Raw genomic sequence first — 20905 nt, 5'->3', positions numbered from 1 at the left:
TTGTTGCTGATTAAAACAATTGAAATACAAATCCTTGAAATTAACTTTTTTACTACGTCCTTGGTTTCATAAAATAAGATGGTTCTGAATTTTGCAGGAATTTAAGGTTGAAAAATTATTTTGAAAGTAAGTAAGAAAATCGAAGACAAAAAAGAAATCAACGCCATGGAAATACATTGATTTCCTAGATACTTTTAGTTGCTGTCATCCCTTTTCGGAATTGATTGCGAATATGGAAAAAATGACTCCGCCGGGAATCGAACAAGGGTCACGGGCTATTAGAACGACAATGTCTTGACCACTGGACCAAGGAAATGGGCCAGAATCTAACAGGAATAAATACATTTACATTCCTATTTCAAAATTATAAATGCGAGATATAATTACGGCAACACTTGTACAGTAAAATGAACTCTTAACGATTGAAGAAATCAAATTAACACTTTACCGGCACAATCGTATGAATATCATGATACAAAGGAGATATGATCGACATGATTGATAATTTGATATTACATAACATAATATGATCATGATCTAAATATGATATCTTTATGTTATTGCATTCATGTGATATCACCTGACTTAACATTGCACAAAATGATAACTAAATATTTATTATAAGATACGATATCATATGATGCAAGAATATAATGTTTTTTATGAAAAGATATTATATGAATATGATATAATAATTGTTATGATAGGTTTTTTGACAAACCAGGAGTTAGCTGAATTATTTTCCTTTTAATTCAGAAGACACCGTAGCTTAATTTACGTCTACCATAACGCGTATGGAATTTATGCTAATTCTAGTTCAGAGCGAATTTATGCTAATTCTAGTTCAGAGCGACGTGTTCGCAGATGCCATGTTTCTTTTGTTAGGAAAGGATCCACGGGAGACGAAAGTCTTACTATGTTGATTTTAGTTAGCCAGGAAATGTCGCCATAGAAGTAAGTTTATCTTTAAAATATCATGCTTTTGATATGTGGTGATTTAAAGTAGATATTCATTGATTTTAAATCTAGCTTTATTTTCATTATTGAACAGTTGAAACTTTGATTCAACAAGGAAACATTTGAAGTAATGATTATTATAAATTACAAAACGCTTAAATACAGCCCCGGCATAGCACCTGAATAGCTCTCCGAACGCTGCTGAGATGTGTGAGATCACAGCAGGGACATGATTTGCACAAGCAGACGATGTCCCATGACATCTCACACATTTTCAGTGCCTGTGTTTTCATCTTCTCTTGAGTTCTTTCTCTTACTTCACTACCGTCAGGCTAAATGTATAATCTATTGCCTCACTCTAGACCCCGCGCATGGTTTTATTTTGATGACAAATGCCGCGATACAAAAATAAAGGAATCTGTCGCTTGTAAACAAAATAAGACGCCATTGTATATTCAGCTGCAGACACCGCGGTATGTTCGGCGTTTTAAGAGGGAACAAATGCCGTCCTTAACATCAATCCGGGGCTTTTCAATTTGAAAGTCTGGTTTCTTTGATTGTTAATTAACCCCTATCCTGTGTATTTACAAGCAAAAGATTTTAGTTATCAGAATCGGGTCATGTCCCCGTTTGATCGGTTTGACGTGTCAGTACATTTATATACACTAAACTCATCATAATTTGACAAATAATAGCTTTGCAATTATGTTCATTCTTTATGGGATGTCGTCTGCTTGGGCAGTATTAGTCCCTGTTGTGACGTCATTAAAACATCGTTTTTTTTCTGGCGAATCTCTCGTATATCCCAGCTGCTATGGAGGTGGTTGTATTTTTATTTTTATAAATCACCCGATATGTAGCTGACCTCAAACTTGTACGATGGCCATCTGTTAGCTTACCAGTTTCTAGTAATACATTAGTTGACATATTTGTGATTTTCTTTGAATTTCACCTTTAAGATTGTGTTTTGGTCAGGTTGTTGAGGGAAAATGATATTACATAATCAATGTGTACCGAGTACGGTTTATAAATCGCTATGCACAAAATTGTATAGTGATAGGGTCTACGTTGTATGAGTTACATTGGAGGTCTTATTGTTTTTAGAAATGACAATGCATAACATACAGACGCGATGTTAAATACCGCTTCATCTATGTAGATATGTTTAATACAATGTATTCAGGTGGTTTAATACGTTATTTAAGCTGGGGCTTATTGTTGGCCATTTAGAGTGATAGTTTAAGTGAGAAAGTTGAGTTAGTAAAGACATGAATGAACAAAACAGAGTAAGCTTATAAACTGGAATGTTTGCTCAAAAATGGAAGTTTGTGAGTTATGATGTAAACAAAGGACTAGGGGTTTAATCTTACATTTGATTAACGAGACGTTGTTTCGGTGATGTTTAGATTAGTCTTTGATTTAGCGGGGAAGTTTCCTTAGTCTTAGTGAGTTTGTTATAATGAGGTTACACTACACATTTCAAGGAGTTAAAGTAGTGATTTGACTTGATTTCAGTTTCAGAACAGCTCATAGAAACCGCACTGTCAGAAACTTCTAGATTTGTTTATCTGTTGATTCAATGATAGTATATGTCAAGCTTGAAGTTGATACAGTTAATTTGATGTAGGCATTTAGCTTTCATTAGCTTAGTTGATGTTTGGATATATCAGTCTTCATTTATATGTGCAAAGATTGTACATGTATTTATGATCCTTTTGTGTCTCTTTTGCATTCACAGATTGAATAAAATTGCAGCTTGATTTTCAAGCTCTACCTATGCAATTCAAAGCGTCATTCCTGGTTTATTCCTTAACTTCAGTGATCCAATGATATTATATCATGAAAAGAAAAGATGTGATATAGTATTGATGTGACAAGGTATGATTATGATAAAACCAATATGTTATTACTATGAGAATATATGATATGGGTAAATTATGATATGATGTAGTATATAGATTAGATATATAAGATAAGAAATAACATGATATAGATTGTTAATCAAGTTAGCTCAATCAGTAACATTTTAGTTTTAAAAATGTAATAAGGTCAAATTCTAAATTTTAAATATCAATTTTATGATATCCGGTTATGTTCGTTATTTAATTTTGTGGTATGCGTATATCAGCTTGGGGAAAAAGAAGAAAAAAAGAAAATTTTAAAGGGGGGGAGGGGAGATGATGTTGATGATAATGGTGATGGTAGTTACGCTAATGATAATTTACACCGTTTACATGGCGACATATTTCTAATTAAAGAACGTTTAAAGGCACAGACCCCTCCATTGAAGAGAGTATTTTTCACACTTGCCAAAATAGGTATGTTTTGAGGCATTATTTGACATGTTCTAGATTGTAGTCTCACGAAGACAGAAAGGGATTGAGTCCCACAAAGGCTGAGGAATGGATGAAAAGACACAGTCCCCATATCATCCCTTCATGCCTGGTGTGGGTACATGGGGAGTGAGCCTATAATGAGCGCAACCTAGGGCGAAGGCCATTAAAAAAAAAATTAGTCCCTTGCGTTTGCCATACTTCATTGTTATTAATATTTTTATTGCGAGTTGTCTGTGACGGATGGGAAGAATTCAATTTGTATAACCTTCGGGTTTATCGTCACGGAGTGATCGAGATGTCATGTGCAAACCCTGTATCGAAGGTTTCAACCACCACCATCCCTGATCCCACCCCTAATCTCTTATGAAGAGTACAGTGGGTTTTTTGCTTACCATAAGTTTTCATTATAACGTTTATAGGTTGGGAACTCTTCTACACATTAGGCCTCCATTGGTATCCTATTCCAGGGATGAAGACTTTTCCACCATGACCTGGCCTGTGTTTATAGAACATGACAAGGGAGGGCCGCACTGGCATACTGATGGGTTTGGGGGGGGGGGGGGGGGGGCTTTGGGGCGTGCCCCCAAATAAAATTCAAACATGGTTCATTTCTAATTCGATACCAATGACTTTCAAATTTTGCTGAAATTACATGATTTTCCGTGATATTTTGATACTGTTTTGTAAATTATACTTTTTTATCCGTTTGCTGGAAAATGACAAATTCCCAAGTTTTCAGTCAGGTCAAAATTTTCTAATTTAGTAGCCTACATGTCAGGACCCGAGGAACGGCGGGGTTGGGGGGCTTGAGCCACCACCTCACTAAAAAAAAGTATGTGTAAGATATTAAAATAGAAAGAAAGGAAGAAAGAAAAATTGTGACCTGCCAGTGCCACAAAATTAATGAGGTATCAAAATATGCCCATCTGACCGCAATTAAATAGCTAAAACCCCTGAGCTTGCGAGGGCTCCACCCTCTCAACCCCACCAGAGGCCCTAAGTCGGTCCCCTGGATGCTCATCTGACCATTATTAAATACCTGAAACCCCTGAGCTTCATGTGGCTTAGTCCCCTGGACCCCACGCTAATTAATGACCTGCTAATGTGACAAATAAGGTATCAAAATATGCTCATCTGACCGTGATTAAATTCCTAAAACTCCTGAGCTTCCGAGGGGTCCACCCTTGACCCCCCGCTGGGGTTTTCCCCTGGACCCCACGCCAATTTACGCCTCATTCGCTTTGCTCGCTACACTCTACCTGATTGTACTTTGAAAAACTGCGGGGCCTGCAAGGCTGCATGTAACAGTGGTGGTGATGCGGATTTGTTAAAAATATTTATATTGTATTCATATGAATATGGAGTAATATGAGCACGTTAGTATTTGTAAGCGAACGAGAGTGATAAAGTAATATAAATCTGTAAAGATATAAAGAAGCATAAAGAAATGGTTTAATATTTTATGACGGTCATGAAACACATACAGAGCAACACAAGTTAATTGTTCTGGATTTCCAAATAAAAGGAAGTTCACTTTGCAATAATGGTGGTATCAAACAACTCAGCACAACAGTATTTTTAAGCGAACCGTTAGTGATGAAGTCATTCATGAATATGAATATGTAAAGATATAAAGAAAGTGTTAAATATATTCTGACAGTCATGAAACACATATAGCACCACAAGTAATTATTTTGAATTTCAAAATAAATGGAAGTTTTCATTGTAATCATAGTTATTATAGCAGATAACTTAGCATGTAGGTATTTTATAAGCGAACAAGAGTGATAAAGTAATTCATGAATATAAATAAGTAAAGATATAAAGAAAGTGTTATATATAGTTTGACAGTCTCAAATTGTAATCATGGTTGTAGCTAGAGCTGTTTCTTTATGTACTTCACAGGCATTCAAATTTCATTTCTTGCAGTTAATGCGGGGTACAGCCTCTCTTTTCCCGCAATTTTACAAATTACGAGCTGACCGAATATGCATTTTTCATGTCTTATCTCGCGTATTTTGGGGATAAATAAAACTTTTACAACATACATATGCTCAATTTTTCACTCGCTTGCTTCGGTCGCTCGCTAAATTGTGAACCCAGAAAATTAATATTTTAGCAAGTGGATTTAGCCCCCCCCCCCCCCCCCCCCCCCCCCGATGAAAATGTCAAAAATTTTGCTCGCGCATAACTTAAACTCCGGGAATGTTGATATCGAACAAGAGACGTGACTTGAGCCTGCCCCCTTTTAAAAAGTGTGCTTGCTTATATGTACCGGTACGGTGCTTTTATTATGACCTTGTCAGTATTGGGAAGTTGAGTTGAAATAATGGTCTGCGCGATTTTCAAATTTCCGGCCCCCCCTATTGGAAAATCCTGGATCCGCGCCTGAAGTTATCAAATGAAAACCAGATTCGCATATTTTCGCATATTTAATGAGCTATGACCTTCGACCTACTTACTCCAAAATCAAACTTAGCCTGTATTTTGATATCATGTACCTTCATATCAAATTTCATTAAAATCCGCCAAACATTACTGAAGTTATTGATCGGAAACCAAAGTTGTTACGGACGGACGGACGCACGGAAGGGAGGACGGACGGCAGCTCCCCTCCGACTTTGTCGGCGAGGGGATAATAATCTTGAGGAGACAAAACGAGAGATCTTACGATTGCATGAGAAGAATCTTTATTTATGAACTTCCTTATTCTACTGAGGATACGTAAGTGGAAATTAACAGATTTTGATAAATTTGAAACATGATCTGACATATAGATAACACCTGATATTTGAACAGATGGCGCAGGTAAAATGATGGCAGACCTGCCAACCTCTGGAGTTCAAAAACTGTATTCTTTAATCCCAAAAGTTGTATTTTACTGACAAAAGTTGTATTCTTAAAAATAAACACGGACTGTTACGCTGATCAATGCCTCTTACAGTTCCTACATACAGGAAGAATTTTTTTTATGGATCATTGGTTGAATATGCATAATTTTGTCACAACTGGTGTGTTTGATGAACCAATGAACATCCCCAAATTGCTGATGTGAGATGCTTGTAGGATACTTTACAGGACAGAATGGGCATTTTGCCATTTAAAATGGCACACATACACATAAAATAAAGTTTTGTTTTGTTTTGTTTCGTTTTGTTTTTTTGTTTGTTTGTTTTGAAAATCGTATTTTATTGAGAAAAATCGTACGTCGTATTTGCTTCAAAAAATCGTACTAAATACGACTAAATCGTACTGGTTGGCAGGTCTGTGATGGTATGATCATCAACCTTAAGATGGACATGCTGTACAATATAAAACATATGCATAAACTAGGTTTTTCAAATAAATCAACTTGAAAGGAAATGCTCTAAAACAATGTAAAAAAAAATATGATTGTGCAAGTATTAATTCAACATATTCTTCTTTTTCTCACCCTACCATGTGTGATTTCAAAATGATTGACTATATTTCTTTCTTCCATTTTCTCCATTGCCCTTTTCTTACCTATCTGGGTTGGCTCGTACTTTCCCACTGAGGAAGATAAGTCTGCCCGGAGTCATTCCACCCACCACTGGTCCGGTATGTGGCATAGACTGTCAATCAAAATATACCAGATGTACATATATGTGAATGCAGTCTACATCATGAGCAACATGCACTTCTCTCAATATATGAATAGAACACAGAGAGCACAAGATTTCAAATAATGTAAATTGCCTCCTCTTTCCTCTCGACTACTTATTTCAATTATTCTCCTGATTATTGTCCCCAGATGGATAACAGTTGTTAGTGCATGGAGCATACATGATAAAATAAAAACGATAAGATAACTAACTCGGCAGACAAAAAAGTGCCATTTCATTTATGATAGTCTGAAGAGAACTACTACTACTTACAAGAAATCTATCAAATTTGTTATCTTACCACTTCAGGCATTTTATTGATTTTATCAATTATATTCACAATATGAACTGGAAATAAATATTCAGGATTAAAGGTGTACCAATCACACACACAATATATATATATATTTTGGTCTGAATGTCAGGGGGTCAATGTCACTATACTGAAATATGAACTTCATATATTACTTCTGTAAAGAGATATCTTTTGAGTCGATTTTACACATTCATGTAGATATTATTTTTAATTTGGCAGTGATTGGTACACTTTAACAAAAATTGAGATTCTAATAAATACTTTTGCACCTTTGATAAGAATTGACAGGCCCACTTTTCGCTTGCCTTTGTATAGTCTATAATATCTTTTGCAAACCACATGTAAATCAAAATGAACACGACCTTATTTTAAAAACATCATATCCTCTTTGGTTAACCATCTTTGCACCACAGGCCAACCAAAATTATGTTATTTCTGAGAAAGGCATCAACAGCTCATACCTCAAGCCTCCAATAAATAAACAAACAGGACTTAATGTCCATTTTCATGTAAGCGATCTACATGTATTTCCTATCAGCAAACATCCAAGAATGACAAACACTTTTTCCTTCCTGACATACATTGTGCCTTGATCAACCTCAGAGGCACAGCAGGATATCCTATCCGGCTCAAGACACTAAGAACATGTAGGATTCTTCCTCTTGTAGTCCTACATAATTCCCAGATGCACAGTTGCACACGTACACAGAAAGTATGGATAGTAATTGAAAAAGGTGTGAAGACCATATTTGAGACTAAGACATTTTAGATTCCTTTAATAAAAGGAGAGGAGCATTCACAAGAAAGTTGCCACACCTATTATTGCTGGAACTTTTTAGATGGGGAAGGGGGAAAGTGTGGTATCAAAAAAAGCAAATGTGCTGGCATTTTTGAAATCTTTAATGGGTGAATATCTCTGTTCATATGGGAAGTATCACCAGCTGCCCACGTAAAGACAGTAAGAACTGTAGAGTATTAATTGTCTATAGCAGTAAAGCCCTTCTTGGGAGCAGCTAATGATGGTGCTCAAATTTTGAAGTCCCCCTTTACTGACACCCTTGCATGACTACATTATTATGATTAACTTACTGGGTTAAGGATGCTGCCAGATCCATGGATGTACTGTAGAATGAAATTCAAGAGACAAAGAAAAAGCTTAATGAAGGTGGAAACCCCAAACAACAATATTCGTGATTACATCATTAAACCTGTCTATATAAAAGACATGATGAAGAGTTGCTTTTTTGTTATTACAAATTCAGCAGATGATTACAATAACTTATTTTAAACCCTGTCAAAAGAGTATGTGGTGTAACTTCAAACCTTGCTCAAATCTATGATCACCATGGAAGCTTTTAAAGATTAATTTACAATAACATTAGTCCCTAAACATGTACATGTTCACTAAATGTGTTTAGAGCTCAACCATAACAGATTAGTGTCTCCATTTTGGGATTATCTTTTGATCTAGATCGCTAGGAATAATTATGCATAAAATGAGAAGAAACAACAAAAATCTGAGAAAATTTTGAGTCTATTTCTAATTCAGTACATAATGTCCTGTCCATAAAAAAGAAAAATGTAATTGTCAATAATCGTTAAAACGGTCTAAATCTGTAACATGAAATCCCACCCCCCCCCACTCAGTGTTATTTTGGGTACGCATATGCATGTTCCCTCCTTTTGAAAATACCCCCTAAGTCCGGTGCGTAAAACAGGCTTTTGTGTACTACGAGCCGGACTTTGGTGCATGAAAAGTACCCCTTTACACCAGACATTTTGGTAACACGCATGGTATACCTCCGATCACAGGGTGGGGGGGGGGGGGGGGCCGGCATGACATTCAGTTCATAATCACCATTTTTTTGTGTACAAATTGGTGTTCTCTTTGTTGAATTTCCATTTATATTGGTTCATTGAATATACAGTTGTACTTTTTAAAAGAAACTGTAGGAGGAAAATAAGAATAATTGGTGGCAGTATAAAAAGCTAGCTGGGTTTTTTTTAGACCTTCCGGCCTTAAGAAATATTATGGCTTAAACAAGCTAGCATGAACTTACCCCAGCAGACTGTCCTTGGAACCTAATAGAGTGAATCTGTACCTTGCCATCAATGGCAATGGTATCAATACGGTTCAGGTTCTTGACGCGATGGTTGTACTCAATGAAGTGCTGTCCATTCACAGCAACCTACAGGAGAAACAATGAGGAATGCATGTTCTTTAATAGTCTCTTCCTCCTTTTTACTACTACCAATGCTGTTATCTATCAACTTAATTATATTTATTTATTTATTTGGTATTCAAAAGGGTTGCCTGCATAACGTAAACATTACATACATGTAACATACATGAACATATAAGTTAAATAGTGAAATAAGTTCTTTTTGGAAAAATAAAATTCTTTCATTGAAATACCTCCAGTAAATCTTGATGCAATATTCATTAATATTTATCTAAATTCATTAAACAGTGTTTTGTGTGGTTCTGTGAGACTATTCAATTATTCTTAGTATGTCAAGCAAACATTGTGCTAAAGATTATGTAACAAATATACCAATGGGTATCATTGCATTTAAAAATTGATGCACAATCGGGCCAACATAACATTTTGGTTCAACTTACTTTTATTTTTTGGTTGATCCAGTTTGAAATCAATATCTTCACATAAGTTGTGGAAAGGATAGTATTGTTCAACAGGCCAATATACAGCTCCATGTAATATTATGCTCTAAATTTTTAAACAGAATATGTAATTTTTGCAGCTTATTTAGCCCTAACCATAATCTAGGGAGTGGACTAAGATTAGAATACTATACTCTAGGAACTTGAAAGTTTTACAATACCTTGAACTGGTTTGCTTCACAGAGTATAATAATCTCAAAGTTCTGGTTGAAATTGAAAGGGAAATGAGACTGGCCCCTCTCTTCAGCACCCCACTTCTGATTCTTAAGGGTGTTTCGCACACACGTCTTGGCCCCGAATCTGGGATTGAAGTGCAGGGCTACGTCTGATCTTGGATTTGTGCTGGTGCCACACTGCAAGTTAATGTGGAACCTATTCAGAAAGGGAAAAACCAGTAACTTCAGATTAGTCCATGCAGCTAAATGGCTCAAACCAACATACACACAAACAAAAAACATATTTTTGGGGTACATCTAATTTCATGATTTCTCTCGTAGTTTTTAATGATTTTTTTTTCTCGTTACGATTACGTCTTTTTTTATAATGGTTTATTTATTCAAAAAAATCACATTGCAGCCCAAAGGCTGAATTGCACGATTTTTTACAAATCTTTGACATAAAAACAGATTATAATGAACATTGTAAAAAGCATTACACAAAATAATAACTGCATACAAAATTAGTAACGAAATAATATTCAACTAATATTCAACTAATATTCTTTTTACATTTTAAACCGAAATAGCTAGGATTATCAGATGGTCTTTGTTTGGGTTTGTTCTGGCACGCATTACAGCTAACGAGGAGCACTGCGCATTTTTCCGAGACTAGTCTGAACTTGCCTTGCAACAGCTATCCGTATCGAAATTTCTTGTGATTACCGAGTAATTTTTAGCTTTTAAAAGAAGCATGCGGTGTTCAAAATCAAAGAAAAAATATCTATTTTGTATTTTAAAAATTATTCGATCGGTATGTTGTAAAGAAGTACTTTTTAGAAAGCCGTTTTATTATTCAAACATTAATGTTTCTTTCAACCTGATTTATTAATCCTGCCGAGAGACCCGGCCAGTACAGTAGCTAGCTAGCAGCTGGCAACAACAACCCCATGGGGCGAACTGCCTTGCAACCCATATATTTATATCAGCGGTTCGGATTGATTCAGGATGAGCTAAAATATGATTGGTAACAATTAAATACTTAAGTTTTAAGGTGGATTGGTTTTAGTGGTGTGCAAAACTGCAATTTCTTACATATTTCGTTATTTTTTTTCGGAGCGTCGGTTCTCAAAAAACGAAACCGGGACCCGACGGCAACGGTCGGGTCCCGGTGTGATCGACCGTACCGACTCAAGCCTAGTTTAATCACATCTATTTTTAGTTTTGACACCCTGTGTAAGTCTTGATTACTTTATTCTTACTTTGAATACTATGGAACGATTTTGAAAGGGATTTCAAACAAAATATGTGAAAATGTAAATCACATTTTGTATACAACAACTACAATTTTTTTCTTATTTTAAATGCACCTTTTACAGGCATATTTTCCTGTAAAAAAAAGGGAAACAAATGATTTGCAGATTATGTGAGTAAAAACTAGACTGAAACTGCTACATAACTGCTACATGTAGAATTGAAATATATGTACATCTAGCTCTAGTTCACAGATACTTATCCAAAGCTAAGAACTATTTCCGAGAGCCTCTTCCCATAAACCCCATGTGTGTTAAACTCATTGTACTATGTACACTAACACACCCCTCTATTAAAGACATCATGCATTTGACAAATATCTATTTAAAACCACTAGCAGACGTACTATTGAACTTTAGACTAGAAAAGCACACTAAAAAAAAGAAACAAACACTAGTTACTACAGCAGAGAATACACTTATACTCTTTTCACACTGTATTTGCTTAACCCCATACTTTGCTTAGCCCCGTACTATCCTTAACCCGGACTAGCTTTTTTTGCTTTTCACACACGCTGTTTTTAGTCCCGTACTCGGCTAGCGCCTATTCCGGAATAAGAAAATTCACGCTGTTCTCACTGCAATTTGTTAGCCCCGGACTAGTGATTGGACGGTGGGCTTCTTACTGCGCATCTGGCCAACTGCGATACGCTCCATTGCGTATTACCGGACAATTTTTTGTTTCTGTTCTCATTCATTTGCTTGGCACCGCAATTGTGGTGTTAGCAGGAGTTAGCACCACAATTGCGGGGTTAGCCCTGTCAATTTGCAGGGCTAGCTAACCCCGTACTATAGGTGGGGCTAGCGCACTTTGGTAATTACGAGTCTGAACAGAAAGTGGAATAAGCTCAACCCCGGACTATAAGGTGGGGCTAAGACCCCTCCTTAACCCCACCTACATGTATAGTACGGGGTTAAGCAAAATTTTGCCAGTGTGAAAACAGAAACAGTTCCCTTTTCATTACTGTTTTATTACATGCCTGGTACTATATGCAAACACACGTCTCCTCTCTGTCTATATACTAATCATGCACAGGCTTAACAATCCTGACGCCTGAGCTGCACAGAAAGAAAACGAAAGTGCCTTAAGGCCCATCCAACACGTTTTTATCATGATAACAATAAGAGCTCAAGACTTTAGACCTCGTAAAGTATTGCTTGAATCATCACATTTGCAATCTGCACATTCCATTCAAACATTACACAATGCCAGTGCCATGTAAAAATACAGCATCGGTATTTGAGAATGCCAAAAAATACCTAGACATGCTATTGAAGAGGTTTCATTCTTGGTAACTGTGCAAATGTGATGAAGTCTAGACATGAAGGTTAATAATTTATATCTCATCTTATCAAAAATGTATTGTAAAGTAAATGAAACTGGTCTTTATCCTGATATTTCTGATTCTTTTTCTTTCTCTGTGAACGAGGCATTACTGGTGAAAAAAAAAACGATACTAAAAATTTACAGTTTTTGATACGATATGGTTCTAAATCTAAGGTTTTGCAGACTCTGATAAATTGTGAGACATCAAAGTGCTGTAGGCCATTTTTTTGCATTTTCACTTATATTAATGTATTGTTATTAATGTATGTATTTCAAAGATCTATTATCATGTTAAAAGAATCTCCGATTTGGCCATCTGTCTGCCAATGATTTTGTAATTACAAACCATTTAAAATGAATAAATATAAATCACACAGGAAAGCAAACATCTTCAACAAATCCATGACCATTAATAACAACAAAAAAAGAAGTGAATCTCCTTTCACAACTGATTTGTCATGCTCTACTTATCATGAATCAACACGCAAATACCACTAATGTGAAGCATATAAATTAACATTACAGGTAGAATGTTTTAAAGGAGCATAGTCTATGGATTTAAAGTATCAGTGATTGATGTTTGCTATGAAAGCATTTAAACCAGGCTTTACATTATCAAAGATACAGGCTTATTCTTAGATACGAAAACCATTGGGTTTCAGAAAAGGTTTGGGTTATCTAGAGCAAGATTAAATGTTTGGAATTTAGTTGGTGTTACAAATTGACCGCAGAGCGATCATCACCATCTATATGTCTTGTACAAGGCACTGGTTTTTTTAACATATACCAAATGTGTCCACAATAGGGTCTGAAATGAAATCATGTTTACTCACTTCAAACATGTATTTTTAGGATCAGGACTATTCATATTTTTGAGAAATGCAAATTTTGGACCTTAATCTATCTTCTTATTTATTCACCAGATATGAATACTTTGAGTCTTTACAATTTTATTGTGAACTATAGCATATCTAATAACTGTGATATAAAACTCATTTGCTATTAACTTCACCAACAAATATGTTGGTCTTTAAGAATATGTTTCAGAGATTATTCATGCAAATTTTTGAGTTTCTATCTTGAAAAATACAGATTTTGTGTCCCTTGAAAGTGAAAAATAGCTCCAAATTAGGGTTTTGACAATAACAAGTTTTTTTTCAATAGGTAAAATGCTTTTTTCTTAGGTCAAACTTATTTTATTATAACAACTGATGATATAAGTTAAATACATCCCAAAAAATTGGGGAACCAGTGCATTGCCTAATAATTTTCATATGTCACACCACTGGTGTTTCGGACGTTACACACTGTTAACATCATAACTTTATTCAAGTTAATTGCTTTTCTTTAGGTATTATTGACCTAAGTTACATTAATTGTTTGCAGAAAAATATTTCTTTAACATTTATTGAAAAACTTGTGCAGTTTTAATTAGTTTGGCACATATACCTAGTTTGTCTTCATCGACTACTCAATTTATGTAAGGTATACTGTTCATTTCAGGAACGTGTAGTTAAAAATGCTTATGTGATCTAACAATTAAAGTGAAATATGGAGCTAATAGCAATTGTAGTCATCACAACTCCTAGAAATTTCACTTTATACAAACATACTCTCTTTTGCAGGTTATGAACAACAGTGTACAATATATGCTATAGTTTGTTTCGGATGTTACAAGATGTGAACATTTCAATCAGATCATCAATTTCTTCAAACTTTACAACATAGATGTTTCATCGGCTTGCTTTGTACTTTGCCTTAAACTAGATTCATGTAGTGTGTCATTCAATAATATCACTATCACATACATGTACATCTACAGTATGTACAGTGTAAGCAAAACATTACAAAAATACTTTTAACAAATAAAAGTAAATAAAAGTATCCCCAGCCATTTACATGTAAGTAATAAGAAATATGGGAATCCTAATTCATTGTACATCCCGATATTTTTGCATAAATTTGAGGAAGTTACTATATCTTTAGGATCATGAAATGATCATTAACATGGACATTTTGTTATGAGGGTCAAGCATTTGAAAAGTATTTGTACATAAGGCTAGTACATTTGAGGGTAATTCATCCAAAGAAAGGAAAAAATTATGAATTAATTAATTTTGGAGAGGCTACACCTTATTTTCATGTTCATGCTTTAATTACCCCCACAAATTGGTAATCCATTTTCTTGTCATTTGGAAATTTGGCAGATCTACATCTATGTCAACATTATGTTGTACAAGTTTCTATAATAGGTATTGGATACTGATTACTGATTATTGTTTTATAATGGAAGCCTTTGTGCTCATCAATTGTACATGTATGCAATCAATGAGTGTGTCATGTAGTGTGCAAGCCGATTTCATAAATCTGCTTGATAAATTGTTATCATTATTAAGCGTAAATGCCAATTCCAGTTTTGGATAATGGCAGTAGCAATTCTTTCTACATAGATTAGTTACATGTACTGAGTGCCCTTTTAAAAATGTATTTTCAGATGAAAATACATATTTCTCATAAATTTTTAGAAAAACATTTTAATTTGCTTGATTTTATCAACTTCATATACCTGTATCATATCCATGTCATGACCATGCACACTGGGTATTGCTTAAGTGGGTGATTTTTATTTTTGTAACCTACCAGATAGTGTAAATTGACCATACAATCTTTGGTTATATGACATCATTTTGAACAACCTCTATAAAAATGAAAACCTCATGATTTGCAAACACACACCAATGTAAATAGCAAAAGGAGAGGTTGAACAAATGAAATGTGCTATTCTCACATCTATCATTGCCCCTCATTTGAACTAGTTAAAGTATGAAAATGTCTGTTAACAGTTTAATGTAACGTCCGAAACGTGCTAACAGCATACCAGAAAGTGCTGTTAAAGTGGCTGAATATTTGTTATGAGTCACTTTTGTTGAGATTTTTTCTGATAAATTACAATTAAGGATATACTGAAGCAGCCAACCATGCCTTGCATCACAAAGTGTGGCTTCAATATTTTATGTTTTATAAGTCAATTTTGCAGAAAATTTAGATATTTTACGGATTATTTGATTTTTAGCATCATATTTCTACACATTTTTATATTTAAATCTGAATAAAATCATCAAAATAGTGTTTTTAACAGGAGTGTCCATTGTGAAATGGTAACTTGCAGATATGATCGAAAATTAGGTGAAATTTGTCGTCTTTTGTGTTAACAATATAATTGTGTAACGTCCGAAACACCATTCTTGTGATTACAACTAATTAATGGATTTGAAAGACCTGATTTGTGTTTTGACTTGTGTTAAGACTTATAATAACTTATTTTATAATGATTTATTCACTCTAGATACCTTAAAATATGGATTATTATCATTTTATTGGTATTTTTTGTTTTGGACGTTACATTTGTTTCGGACGTTACAACTGTTAACGGAAAATTGGTTTTAACTATAAAATAGTATTGTAGTAATGTATTGCAAATTTCTTTGTTTTGGTGGGTAGCTGCCATGAGATGTTAACAAAATGTTATGATAGATATATCCTGCTGTTCATATATTTTCTGCTACTTCAACTTGAAAATTGTTTCGGACGTTACAAAACTGTTTACGGAAAATGAGACAACTTTTTCAAACTTTGAGTATATTTCTAATATAAGCACTACTATAATTAAATTATATTTTCTTTTAATATAATCACTTGGAGCAACTAATAAACTCACTCAAACCATATACAATCTCATTAATTTGTTGTTCTAGTGGGTTAAATGAGGGTCTACATTGTTTACGGACAATGTAACGTCCGAAACACCATTTTCAATTGCACTTTTCCATTAAAATAGGGGAGTTGATTCAGAATACTGTTAAGTTTCTTTAAGATCCACTCATGCTCATTAATCATCAATAGAAAAAAAACATATTGTTTGTGGCTATATATTTTTTTCAGCTCCGACCAAAATGGCATGTCAATTTTGTTACAAAACTCCGTAAACAATTTGCTGTTCAGGGATATCTCATGCGCATAAAGCAACTATGACAATTTTTCGTTAAGCTATGGGAGGTTAACCTAGGTCCATGCTACAAGAAAAAGTTGTTACTGATTTCTAATTCTTTATCTTTGGAAAGTTTCAGGCTCTCAAAGGGCCATTTAGGTATTTGGTCATAGTTAAAAAAACCAGTGCCACAATCAAGCTATAGGTGCTCAGGCTGGCATTGACATCAGTATTGATGAGCATATAGAGTGGTGAAGTGTGACGTCATCAAAATTCTATTTTTAGAATTTCTGAATTTTTTTCTTCATTTTCCGAAAGAGCATCAAAAATAATGTCCAAATGTTGAAAACCAATTTAATATGTTCAGTATTGGCTGAGATATAACCATCTGAATAGATATATGTCCAATGGGAACTCAGTGTTGTATGCTCTGGCTCCTAATGGTTAGGAGCTAGAGCAAATAACACTGAGTTCCTATGGGAAATCTATTTATTCAGATGGTCATATCTCAGCCAATACTTAACATATTAACTTGGTTTTCAACATTTGGACATTAATTTTGATGCTCTTTTGGAAAATGAAGAAAAAATTGAGAAATTCTAAAAATTGATTTTTATGATGTCACAACTTGGGTACTCTATAGAGGTCTGTGAAAGTGGACTAAGAATTAAAGGACCTACCTGTCAGCTCCTGCTGGTACAAATCCCTGGATGAAGATCATCCTCCCTGGAGCCATGGATCCTCCATAGATGGCGCTCATGTACGGGAAAGGCTAGAGAGAGAGAGAGAGAGAGAGAGAAAGAGAGAGAGAGAAAGAGAGGGGAAGAAGTAAGAATTTACCTGAAGAATACAACATTTGATTACATTTACAAGCTGTAAGATTTACTTTGGAAGAGAACCAATGGGCTTTATTCTAAAAAATCTTCTCTTATTTTGTTGTTGCTCCTTTTGGGGGCATTGTGATTTTATGCAAATATTTTGCATCACAAACCTCACTCGACAGATTGCTATCAGATACATGAATGTATAAAACAAGATGAGGTAGCCATGTATGAAGTGTACGTTATGTGTGTGTGTGTATGTGTATGTGTGTTTGTGTATGTGTTATAATTGGGGGTGGGGGGGGGGGGGGTTATACTCATCTGCATAATTTGTTATGTTGTTACATTGTTACATACACATGAGTTATACTCATTGTAAATATGTTACTCCTTGCCATTATATGCCATTATATACCTACTGTATAGTCTACTGTGTAAAGGGGGCCCCGTTTACAAGCTGTGCTTCACTGGGGTCCCAAACCTATCATTCTTGTGTTCCTTGCTGTTATATATCTTGTACCATTGTTTATGTTTGATTTGGTTTGAATAAACCTGAAACTTGAAACTTGATGTCTGCTTCCGTAAAAGTCTGTGGTTTTCTTGCTTGTTTACTAAGGGAATGGCAAGATGGAATGACAAAAGTAGCTGCACCAATAATCCTAAGCATTCTCTCTGATCTGTGTGCTTTAATTTACAAAAAATGTCAAGTGCAGTACTTAAGTGCACCCACTTGTGAACAGGCTTACCTCGAAAGGATGCAGTGCGGCTTGGTGTATGTGGAGCGTTCAACGCACCCTTTCAAGAAAAGCCCCTCCCCCCCCCTCCCAAAAGGGTGCGTTAAGGCGGTCCTCAATTCTCAACGCACCCTTTCAAGATAAGCAGGGGGGGGGGGGGGGCTTTTCTCGAAAGGGTCCGTTTAAAGCACCACACTGCGCGGCACCACACCGCACCCTTCCAAGGTAAGCCATGTGAACAAGCCTTACAAGCACTATTCAATATATGGATTGTGGGGAATTCATGCGGAGTGGGTGGTGTTATGAATGCCACAGGTCAATAGGTGGATAGATAGTGGGGAATTTCCAAGGTTTAATGTCCACATTGCAAGCTTGGCTGGATGTACATGCAACTCCTTTTATGTCAGATTACAGAGTTGAAACATCTATAGATCTTTCTAAATGTTATTCCAGGTTTATTAGAATGACTACATGTACATGTAATTTAATTTCAATTGAAAAAAATGGGCAGGGGCAGGGGCAGTGGTGCATGCAATCTTTATATCAAGACTAAAATATCACATAGTTGTTAAAGAAAAATTACCGGTACCTAGAGTCTCAACTATAGTCTTATTGTTATTTTATGAGGTGAGAACTTTCAGACTATGGCTTGTAAAAGTACAACCATTTATAAGGGAATTGGGAACGTTTTTTTAGTCTATAAATGCTATAGCTCTAGAAAACAAATTTATGAGGAAATCCTACTTCCTTATCAGAGAGAGAAAGAGAGAGAGAGAGAGAGGGGGGGGGGGGGGTGAGAAATGTACATGGTTCTTTGTACTGGTACATGTACTTTCAAAGCATAATATTTTAACTTGGAAAAAATGTGATACAGGATTTGGGGACTAGGGCTCAGACTCGGTCAATAACAATATCATAGAGCGTGGCATGGTGCTAAAATGATTTACAAATTAGAAGTAGATTAGTATGGATAATTTGAAATGAATATATCCTTTTTTTTTTATTGTATTGTTACCTTATTGTATTTGGTTTAATGTTCTGTATAATTTTCTTGCAACATAGTGGACTCCCTTCTTATCTCAAGCCACTAGATTTTTAGGGTTACTGTTAGATCCTTCACATTTCTTAATCTATATATCTACTTAGGTGACTGGTACAAATCTAAATACAAACATCCCTATCGGAAAATTGAAAAAGTGAAAACGATTTGTGTTTCATCTCAATTTTTTTCATTATTTTTATTATTTCCAATTACTGTAGAAAAAAAGAATGATATGTCATTTTTTGATATTCAATTTTGTTGAACTCAAATTCAATGGCACAGGCATGTATGGTCATGTATTAAGGCTCATCACCTAAAGGTCATCTCAAAGCTAATAGATACAAATTTATGTAACAGATATCAAACACGTACACTACTGTCTGGCTGATAGCGTCCACCCTAGCTGCCTGTCCAGTTATGTATACATTGACCTCTCATTCTGCCCGTCTTCCTAATCTGGCCATCACATATTACCATCTACAACCTTGCTACCCATCTCTAGATCAAGCTAGCTAGCATTCCACCCTTGCCAGCTACCAGCTGTCAGTGACCCTTCAGACTCTGACTGATGAGCTCTCATTATTAAGGTTGTCTGCCATGAAAAGGTCATACTTAATTACAACATAAGCAGTAATGAGACCCCATGAATTAACTTACTATATATGTTCTCTTGGAACTGCCTTAGAGCATAGTAAATAAATCTATCTTTCTAAATGTGCTCAATATCTCATGTTCTTGGCAGAGATACAGAAAAAGAAATAAAAAGAAGCACAACAAAATAATAGGACATCGATGGGGACAGGCTCCATATAAAAGCCTTTATTAAGCTCACACCTCATCTGTACAAGGAAGTAGAAGCTTGTATTCAGTTTAAGTGAGGTGTAGCATTGTCATAGCTAGGCCAACACTCAAGTTTATTTCCTGATCAATCTTGTGTTGGCCTTAGGGCACTAGACAATAATGGCACAGAGCTACATACCTATATGACAACGATAATGTGTAATGTAAACTTGATGTAAACAGCATCTGATGATACCATTAACAAATACAGAGTGCATAGCCAGGACTATATCTTAGAAATTCAAGAAGGCCTACTCTTTTTCATTTTGCGATGATTGAGAAATCTGTCATCTCCCACACGTTGCACTTCCTTAACCCTGTGAATGCATGACTGGTGGCAAAGAGCTTCATCATATCTGTCATTCATCTCAACATCCTTCTTAAAGTTTATAACAAAATATTGTACTTTCACCAGGTCACTGGTAAGTTTGGTCTTAATGGGGGGATGCTCGAGACTAGACGAAGTGTCCTCATGGTGTGAAAGTTAATAACCCCTCGTAATAGGGAAAATGATGACTTTAATAAATGATGATGATTGTGATTGATTTAAGTGCCACATTGCTTTCTACTCAGGTCAGGTCCATCATGGCCTTGCATGGAAACAGTTTATAACATTTCAAGGCACACTGTTTGTCCATTCTGTTCAATCTAGTCTTGGGAGATTGTTCAGAATTCAGAAGTTAAACTTAATGGGTAGGATCATCCCATTATACTAACTATATTACCAGTACACATGTTGGAAAACAAAATAAAACTCATATTTCTTAACA

The 20905-nt window shown here is 35.3% G+C and overlaps 1 protein-coding gene across 1 annotated transcript in view; it reads right to left on the bottom strand.

The window, feature by feature from the left end:
• LOC576472 (galectin-8) overlaps nt 1-20905 on the bottom strand; it is a 40088-nt gene that overhangs the window by 4945 nt on the left and 14238 nt on the right. Inside the window, exons 3-7 of the mRNA XM_030999367.1 lie at nt 17379-17470; nt 10077-10287; nt 9293-9421; nt 8322-8354; nt 6798-6886 (exon numbers count right to left, since the gene is read on the bottom strand). Coding sequence (XP_030855227.1) covers nt 6798-6886; nt 8322-8354; nt 9293-9421; nt 10077-10287; nt 17379-17470 — 554 coding nt within the window. The remainder of the gene's footprint in view (nt 1-6797; nt 6887-8321; nt 8355-9292; nt 9422-10076; nt 10288-17378; nt 17471-20905) is intronic.

The sequence above is a fragment of the Strongylocentrotus purpuratus genome, unplaced genomic scaffold (genome assembly GCF_000002235.5).
Source record: "Strongylocentrotus purpuratus isolate Spur 01 unplaced genomic scaffold, Spur_5.0 spur5_scaffold_5, whole genome shotgun sequence".
NCBI classification, from domain to species: Eukaryota; Metazoa; Echinodermata; class Echinoidea; order Camarodonta; family Strongylocentrotidae; genus Strongylocentrotus; species Strongylocentrotus purpuratus.
Note: the sequence above shows the minus strand (reverse complement) of the source record. Positions and strands in the feature narration are given on the sequence as shown.